Source organism: Echinops telfairi, unplaced genomic scaffold (assembly GCF_000313985.2).
Source record: "Echinops telfairi isolate 266 unplaced genomic scaffold, ASM31398v2 ScPeMD7_7457;HRSCAF=8495, whole genome shotgun sequence".
Taxonomy (NCBI): Eukaryota; Metazoa; Chordata; class Mammalia; order Afrosoricida; family Tenrecidae; genus Echinops; species Echinops telfairi.
The window spans coordinates 17694258-17703560 of record NW_022111357.1 but is presented as its reverse complement, the minus strand read 5'-3'; the positions used below and the strand labels follow the sequence as shown (position 1 = coordinate 17703560).

General features: G+C 55.9%; 1 protein-coding gene across 1 annotated transcript in view; it reads right to left on the bottom strand.

Annotated features, from left to right (window-relative positions):
* Positions 1 to 4674: 4674 nt before the first annotated feature.
* Positions 4675 to 9303, bottom strand: part of WASF2 (WASP family member 2) — a 59111-nt gene continuing 54482 nt past the window's right edge. The window contains exons 10-11 of the mRNA XM_045298918.1: positions 9147 to 9296; positions 4675 to 8428 (exon numbers count right to left, since the gene is read on the bottom strand). Coding sequence (XP_045154853.1) covers positions 8271 to 8428; positions 9147 to 9296 — 308 coding nt within the window. The 3' untranslated portion in view covers positions 4675 to 8270. The remainder of the gene's footprint in view (positions 8429 to 9146; positions 9297 to 9303) is intronic.

The following is a 9303-nucleotide window of genomic DNA, read 5'->3' as shown; positions in this document are numbered from 1 at the left end:
GGGGGGGGTGCAGCCATAGGGGATGCCACAGGAGCAGAAGGACCTTCTGCTAGAGCCAGCACCTGGAATTGGAACTTCTAAGCTCTTAAACAGTGAGAAAATAAACTTCTGCTTGTGAAAACCACCCATTTGGGGTATTTCTGCTATAGCCCCACTGGGTAACTAAGACCCCTTCGTATGTGCATGTGTACACGATCCAGAAGCTTGTCCTGCCCCCATGCTCATTTGCACACCGCTGCACGCTCGTGGAAAAAAAAACATCATTTTTCCATGAACACTTTGAAGCCCCCTCATCTACAGGGGACTAAAACTGCATGCACGTGGATGCAGATAGTGTCCATATTCCCACGCAGACATGGGCACTCAGGGCAAATTCAAGGGCTGAGTGGGTGGGCGCCCTCTCACACCATGGGCAGCGCACCCACAGGCTCCCACAGCCAGGAACTCACTGGTGCACCCTTAGCTTCCAGGACCAGTGGGCTGCCTTTGCCTCCTCTGCCTGTCCCTCACCCACTCCCGGTCTCATGACAGGCAGCTCCTGCCAATCCGTGTCTGCCTTTGGCTCACCCCCCCCTGGAGGGTCCCCAGATCCCTGATTAACCCCCTCACTAATTGGCCACCAGCCCCTTGACTTTGCTGCAGGCCTTCTCTGGAGCTGGGAGCAAGAGGCTGCAAATTGGCCAAGCAGGATGGGTCTGGGGAATAGTGCGTGTGCGGCAGTGGGGGTGGAGGTGCTGGGAGCCCAGTGCGGGTAGCAACATGGAAGGAGCCAGGCAGGCCACCCCTTCGACCGAGTCTGGGGGAACACTGGCGTCACATTCTCCTTCAATTCCTGGGTACGGGCACATGAAGCCATCCGTGCACACACGTGTGGATGTGTTCCACGCCCTCTGCACAATCATGAACAGACACAGCATGTATACAAACAACGTCCTACATGTGCACAAATTCACCTGCCAGATACGCAGATACCACTCGTGTGCACATCCTCACACGCAAATGCTCATCTACACACACAAATGCAGTCACGTTTATACCCACACACACACTTGTATTCTATACATGCCTACGAATGTACCCTTAAGTGTTATTTGTAGGCATACAAAAACACATGCACATGTGAACTCCACACAAACATGCACACAACTCACATTTGTGTACATGCCCTGTTAGACAAGCTACCAGGTGCCCACAGGCTAGGGAGAACCCCTGCAGACCGCCTCCAGCCTGCTATAATGAAGCTTGAAGTCTGCTCAGGCTGCTGTTGCTGGTGGCAGGGAGACCCAGGAAGGTTCCAGGTGCCCTTTCCCAGCCTCCTTGCCCGGGCTTGTGCCTGGGGCCACCTGGCAGTCCCTCCCAAGCTTTTAGGCAGCCCTGAGGATCCGACAGAAGGGTGGACCCCCAGACGTTCGCCCTGCGGTACTCTCCACAACTCTGGGCCCAAGCCCACAGGGTCCTTGCTCTCTGGTAGGTGCCCTGGGAAGGGCCGGGTTCCTTCTCTGCTGTCAACTTGCTGTGTGACCTTGGACAAGTTGCGGTGCCTCTCTGTACCTAGTTTCCTCCTCTGTGAAACGGGAATAAAAGGTTTTGCCTGGCTAGTCCTCTCAGGTCTGCCCTGAGTCTGTGGGGGGTCACGTACACGCATGTACTTTGCTCAAGCACACACGTTCTGGAGAGGTAGGACCTCAGAGGGGAGAGGCTCTATGCATCCTCACATTCAGGTCCTCCTTGTTTAGATGAGAAAGCGGAGGGGGGCTGCGAGACTTGGCCTCTGACTTAGTGGGAGCTAGCTCCTCTGTACACAGGCATGCAGAGTGTGAGCATGTGTGGGTACACTGGGGACATGTGGGTCAGCTCCTCATGAGCCAAACCCACTACTGTCAGTGACTTTGATAACAGCTCATGGCGTCCCTCTAAGGTTTCTGAAACTATTGGGCTTTATGGGGAGCAGACAGCCTCACCTTTCTCCCAAGGAGCAGCTGGTGGGTTTGAACCATCAACCTCGTAGTTGGCAGCCCAACGCTTTCTTGGCAACACCTCCAGGGCTCCTTTCCTTCGGTAGGGGAAGGGCAAGGGCAAGGGCCGTGGTGAGCCGATGTGGGAGGTTTCTCACGTAGAAGTCCTGGCCCAAACATTACCTGCCCTCCTGTCTTCATGGCACTGGCCATTCTACCTTATGATTCCTTTGGGTCTTTTAACTTGCTCTTCAATCTTTTGAACCCCTCTTAGAAACAAGTTTCAATTTCAACCCTTGGTGGTCCCGTGTGTTGGGGACCCCCGCTGGAGTTACCACCTACAGGATCACCTGGTATTTCTGAGGTGCCTTGGGCTGGGCCTGAACCACCAACCTTTCAGTTAGCAGCTGACTGCTTCACCACAAGGGCCCTCCTGGGACTGTAGAGTCCCATTTAGACACTCATACTTCCTGGACATGAGGGGCAACCCATGGGGAGCATGCGTCCAGGAGGGAACTTGTTGACAACTGCCCCAGCACAGCCTGAGGGGAAGGTGTCCAGGGGCCCTGGACACACACGGTGGCCAGGAGGGGGCAGTGAGGAGCCGACACTGATGCGGTGGCTGCATGGAGGCAAGGGATGGCTCCAGAGGACTTGGTGTGAGATGTGTGCCTGTGATGGTGTTCTTGTCACACGTGCTGGCTGTGGCCTTGTCTGCCCAGGACGGGGATCTGTGCAGTGCATGCACCTGTTCCTGGGCTTGGCTCGTGTGCCACTCCGTCTTTCCTGTAGACGTGTCTGAGGGTACGCATCCATGTGTGCGTGCATGCGTCTGTGTGAAGCCCCAGCCCGCAGCCAGAGCATGCACTTTGTGCCCAGGGAGCTGAGGGGTCAGACATACTTGTAGTTTTAAACGCCTAGGATATTCATCTGGTTCATAACCACAGCCCACTCCTCTATGGGTAAAATCAGGCCCCAGGCGGTGAGGTAGAGAACTGCAGGCTTCTAACATGCCCCCTCCCACACAGCAGACTGATTCTAGAGCAGTGGTTCTCAACTCTCCTAATGCCGCGACCCTTTCATACAGTTCCTCATGTGGTGGGGACCCCCAACCATAACATTATTTGTGTTGGTACTTCATAACTGTAATTTTGATACTGTTATGAATCGTCATGTAAATATCTTTTATGCAGGATGCATTTTCGTTACAAATTGAACATAATTAAAGCATAGTGATTAATCACAAAACAATACGTATAGTGAAATATTTCTACTGACAAATAAATGAAATTTTGCATTGAAGCATGGCGTAACATGGGTAACAGTCTCCATGCCAGGTACTCGTAGGTGGGAGTATCTGCCTGGAGACAGAGGAGCCCTGTCTCAGTTCCTAAGACCATCGGAAATGTTTTCTGATGGTCTTAAGCGACCCCTATGAAAGGGTCATTCGACCCCCAAGGGGTTGAGACGCACAGGTTGAGAACCGCTGTTAATCTAGATGGAGGCTCACTGGGTTTCTCTTTGGGGGAAATAGAAGGACTCTGGCTCCAAACCCATTCGAACGAGCTCTGCTCCATCGGCTGTGTCATTAGGGACTAGGTCTTCTCTGAACCGGCTGGCCGGTGTGTCAGAGGTCTGGGATCAAGTGTATGCAGGCTTTGGCTGGTAGTGGGCGCTCAAGAAAGGCTCATTCTTCTTAGGATCAGCCCAAAGTGGTGATGGGCCTGGCACAGGGTCACAGCTTTAAGTGGCAGAAGGAGAAGAATTCAGCTCCGGCTTTCTGCCTGCTTCTCAGAACCACATTCCTTCCCTCCAAGTGAATCCCCAGCAAGGGCGGCTCCCCACACCACCATTTTGTCTTCTTCCAGGGCGGCTGGCTGGCTGTCAGTCACCAGCTTAGGGAGGCCAAGTGCTGACTAAACACAGGCCTGAGGTGGGTGGGGCGGAGGGGCTCAGCTGGGCCAGCCAGCAGGCTCCGCACCCCCCTCCCCTGCACCCCCACCTCCAGCGATGAGCTCAGAGCGGCTGGCGCAGCAGTTGCTGACAATTCAAAACTTCTGCCCCTTCTCCTGGGATGCCAGTGGGTGACTCTGAACAGCAGGCATGACCAGCAGTCACCAACCCTGCTCCCAACCCTCTCCTAGGGGCCACCCCACTGCGTCTGCTCAGCCCGGAACTGGGTGTCTGCTCATAAATTACCCCGAGGGGCAGTTACCCGCAGCAGCTGTGCTCAAAACAACCGCTGCTTCCTGGGTAGGTCATTTTTTCAGGTCAGGATGTAAACCCAGCCCCTCGGCCTTCCCTAAGCAAGAGGGGCTTGCAGCAGTAAATGTTTTATCGGATTCCATTGTAAGTCGTTCTATTTAAGGTAAGTTGCTTAGGTCTGAGAGGCGGCCAGATGTTGGGAGGCAGCACCAGCATTCAGCCTGTGCCCCTCTCCTGCGTGATCCAAGGAGTCGCCAGCACCACATCCAGGACACCTCTGGCCCCACCCAGTGGACCCTAAGGTAGTGCCGTGGGCCCGGGGCTCCAGATCTCCCCACTTTTTCCTAAGCCCAATGACTTCCATCTCCCATCCCACCATGCAGCCCCACAAGCCTCCCGGGCTACCCGGCTGGCTACCTCCCGAGTCCTGGCCACCACCTGTGACCACCAAGGTTGTCCCTGCCACCACACCGATGCTTCTCCCACTGAACATAAGACACCAGAAGTGGCCAAGTGACTAAAAAGGTTTTATCAAATTATTTAAGATGTTGGCATTTAGGTATTCATGTAGACACAGAGAACAGTTACTTGGGACCTTAAGAACATTCGGGTACAAACGCAGTACACTGCGAGCCTGCCAGGAAATGCGCAGGCTCAGAGCCACGGGCTTGGGCTTGGGCTTTCGGGAGAGTTGGGGTTGCTTCTGGAGGCCTGGGGACAGGAGAGAGGAGAGGCAGCAGGCACAGGGCGCTTTCAGGCTGTAACCCACCGCATTTGTGCCCACTCCCTACACTCCATGGAGCATCAATGGTCCTTATAAATATGCTGATTCCAGAGAGAACAAGGCACTTTGGGAGCATGACAGCTCACACCCCTACCTGCACATCACTCCAGACAGCAAAGTAAAATTCAGTTAGCTTCTCAAGTAAAAGAGCTGAATAAAGTTAATACAGTAATGATTATTCCCTAGCCTTCCTGGACCCCAGCACCAAGCTTGATGCCCACCCAGGAAACCTGACCTCTGAGTAAAAGCCCCACTGGCTGGGAGGCAGTCTGAGAGCCGAGAGCCAGGCTGGGACACGATGGGAATGCTAAGCGTGTCACCAAAGCCACAGAGACCCGTGTCCTGGCTGGCGCCGCAGGGGGATCTCACCTCAGCCCTGACAACAGTGCCTCAGCTCAGCAGTGACATTGACCAGGGTCGTTTCTCAGGGTGCTGGAGCTTCTGCTGAGGCGAGCTTCTGGGGTGGGCCAGCTGCTTGAGGGCTTCCAGCAATGCTGAGCCCGCCCCTCCTCCTGGCTGTGCCTCTGGAATGTACTCATCTGGAGACCCAAGCGAAGCCACAAGTCATTTCTGAGACTGCTGAGTGGACCAGGGGCCCCTGGGCCACAGGAATGGGGCAGGTCCCCAGGGCTGGCAGACCAGGAAGGGAGGCGGCTCCTTGGCTTCAGCTCCAAAGGTTCTTTATGGGCCATTGTTTCATACTCTCACCAGCACGGGAGCAATTTAAATAATCACTAAACTTTGTATTCTACGATTATAGGATTCTACAAACACAATTAGCTGCATTGGGTCCTGGTCCTTTCTCATCTTAAAGGGCTCTGGGTTTAAAGGGCTGTGTTTTTTGGTGCACATATGCATAAGTAGAGCCCAGAGGGCCTCTTGGCTGACTGGGTCCCAGCCCCCAGCTGAGCAGGCTCGCCACGGCCGCCAGCTACAAAGCGCCGAGCTTGGCTGCATGGATTTTAATGAGCGCGTCAGGCAGAGTTGTGCTGCTGCTCTCCGGGACTTGCAGATCATTACCAAACCAGCTGCAGGAGGAGAACACAGCACATCGGAACCCTGGGAGGTCACCGAGCTAATGATCTAATCCCACCTTCGCAGGCGGCGCGCCCCCCTCCCCAGCCCTTCCTGCCCCCAGCCTCCCTCTCTCCACTGTGGCTGCTGCCCATTCCATACGCGGGCCAACACCACCCCCTTCAAGGTCAGCTCAGAATGATAGAAAGTGGCGCTGGCTGCCTTTTTCCGGAAAGCAGGGGGATGGGGTAATTTAGTCAAAGCCATTAGGCCCAAACCCCAGTCTGGCCAGACCCCAGGGCTCCCATTTGGGAGACTCAGTGCCCTCTTTCGGCCTTTTTTTGTCACCACTGGGCAGCAGCCAGAGGGGAGCGGCTCCAGCCGCCATGCCAGGGCTGGGGAACCAGTAGCCGCAGCTTTTTGTGTGTGTGTTAGTGGGGGCACATGAGCAGCCCTTGGGGCCAGCCTTGTGCCAAAGACACCTGATCTGGGGGTGGGTGGTGGGTGGGAGTGCACTCTGGAGAGCCACAGCAGGAGGGAAAGCTGGCACCTACAGGCGCAGTCCCCACACCCAAGTTCAGGAACAAAGGCAGAGGGAAGGCCGCATTCAGCAGGCGCAGCTCCGTGCCGCGGCTGTGATTACTCTCTCTCCTCCAGCCGAAGGGGTTTACGAGGGCTTTGGCAATTATGACAACCATTTGCTGTGCGGGAGAGACAGAGCCCGGGTCTCTTTGTTTCAGGGCTCAGAGAGCTGGAGCAGCAGATTTCTGCAGCAGGGGCTGCACAGCACTCAGGGCAGTGGAGCAGCAGCCCTGCTGTCAGCCGTCACTGCTGTCTCTCCTGGGTGGTAGCACCTGTGTCCACGCTGGGAAGGGAAGGAAGGAGGGCCTCCATGTGCAGTTGAGAAGGGGAGCTGGGAGCAAGACGCAGAGGTCGGCTGCCTTCCCACACTCCTCCCTCCTGGCTGCCAGCGCCCCAGGCAGGTCCCTGCAGAGGCTGCCACCTAAGGGGCTGAAGTCTCTACAGATGGAGGAGCCTATGGTGAAATTGGCGAATCAGAGAGGGGGCATTGCAGAGGAACTGAAAACAGCACCTGTCAATGTGCCTCCCCCTTCCTTCCCTCACTACCTCTGGGGCCCCCAGAAGGGCAGTTCCCAAGGCCATGTGGGTGGCTGGGGAGGGGAGGGGTGTGCGGGCCAGCAAATGACAGGAGAGGCTCCAAGGGTCTGAGCAGCAGTGGCAGGGCAGGCACAGGCCCTGAGCGTTCCTGCAGGGACCCCCACTGAGCCAAGATGGCTCTGTCCATCGTCCAGCAGGTGCCCACAATTTGGTCCCAGAAAGCACAGGCAACTTGGAGGCAGGACTTTGGGCTCTAGCACTGTCACCATCCAACTGTGTGACCTTGAGCAGGTCACTTCCCATCTCCAGGCCTTCGTATCTGTCAGTGGAAGTGACCAAGGAGTCCCACCGTCTTCCAGTGCTGCAGTGCCGAGTCTCAGAGCTTGGTTCCAGAAGGCAGGCCGAGGCCGGATCCCTGTGTGTCAGGGCTGGTTTGGTCACCAGTATTAAAGGGTAGAGCTGGGCTGTGGTACCCGAAGGCACCTAGGTGGGGCGCGGGCGGGGGGTTTGGGGAAAGCGAGGCACTTAAGGCATCCAGAAACCTCACAGTTCCCAGAAGGGAAGCTGAGAGGGGCACCCTGAACAATCTGTCTTCAGGAAAGCATCATTTCTGGGCTGGGGGAGGGGGTGAGACATTCTTTAGAGGCTAGACCCCTCCCCCGGAGAAAAGGCATTTGAGGCATAGAGAGGTGGCATGGTGGAAGGCAGCCTCGGCCTGCAGCTCAGGGCAGAAGGAGGTGGCTAGGGCCTGCAGCCTGCTCTGCCCTCAGTGCACAGGCCACTCATATTGCTGGAGGGCTGGAAGATGGCCCCTGTCCTGAGAGCAGCCGAGGGCCAGGGCTGTGGAAGAAGACCAGTCTGGAAACGGCCCCTTAGGGGAAGGCTCCATTTCTAGCTTCAACCCAATCAAAGGGATCTGCTTTGGGGCTTGCTTCCCTTCCACAGGCAGCTGATGGAAGAGGAAACGTCTTAGCTACTAAACCTCAGGAGGCCCGGCCCAGCTTTAAGGGGTGGAGAAGGACAGGCAGATTGGGAGGAAGCACTTGGATATATCTTTGGTTGTCGGGGGAAGGCTTTGGCCCCTTGAAACTCTCCTCCTCTTTTCTTCCCTTCCGTGTCCCATGGGTGTAGCACACGCCAAAGGCGGCAGGTGGGGAGCACAGAGAAAAGCGTGGTGGCAGCAGCAGGGCGCACTAATCTGACCAGTCGTCCTCATCAAACTCAGAGGAGTCATCCTCCGAGTCGCTGTACTCAACAGCAATGCGCCGAGACAAGATGGTGGCCACGTCGTTCCCCACGACATCCCGCTTCTCCTGTTCCCGCTGCTCCTCAACCCTGCGCAGCTGAAAGCCTGGAGGGGGGAGGGAGGGAAAGGGTTCAGCAGGTGTGTTTTCTCTCAGCCTCAAAATCCCTCCAGGATGGAAGACGGGGAGTGGCAAGTGGTGGGAGGAGCTTTGGAAAGGACAGAGAAAGGAGGTGATGTGAAAGAGGTGGTGGTCCCAGTGCTAAAAGGCTTCCTAAGGGTCCGTGTAGCAAGAGCCCATCCAGCAGGGACTCAGTCTGTCCAGTGCCATCGACTGTACAGGAGCCAGCTGTCTGCACGGTCTCTCCTAGACTAGAAATCCCTTACAGAGCCATACACAGAAACAAACTCTGTAACCCTTTAGGACCAGCCCTGGCCCCTGACAGTGAGGAGAAGTCCTGCTAGAGAAGTACCCCCAGGACATCGAATCTGCGTTTTCTTCTGGAGCCCAGAGCTCTTCAGAGAACTTGATGGCTCCTGCCCTAAAAAAAAATTCACATACCCACAAAGCATACAATCTCACAGAATTCAAAGATCCCAAGGTTAGAAATCTTTAAATCAAGGTGGAAAGAATTCCAAATGTCTACCCCGCCCTACCCAGGGTAAAGCCTTTCTTCAGGGCGATCACAGGACTAGTGTCTACATCTCTTCCCTCTCAATGAAAGCTGCTCTCTGGCAAGGTTCAAGAGCCCCCCACCCCCCCACTAGTCAGTCACTCCAGCTGCAAAGACAAGGCCCCGTGGTCCTGAAACACTTCGGGATTTACCTTGACGGATGGCTGAAAGCAGGTCGCTACGAGCGTCGCTCACCGGTGGTAAGGAGGACTTGGCCTTGGTGCCATCTGGAGGAGGTGGTGGTGGCATGGCAGGTTGGCCATCGGCACCAGTGAAAGGTGGAGGAGGGAGCCCAGGGGGAGGTGGGGG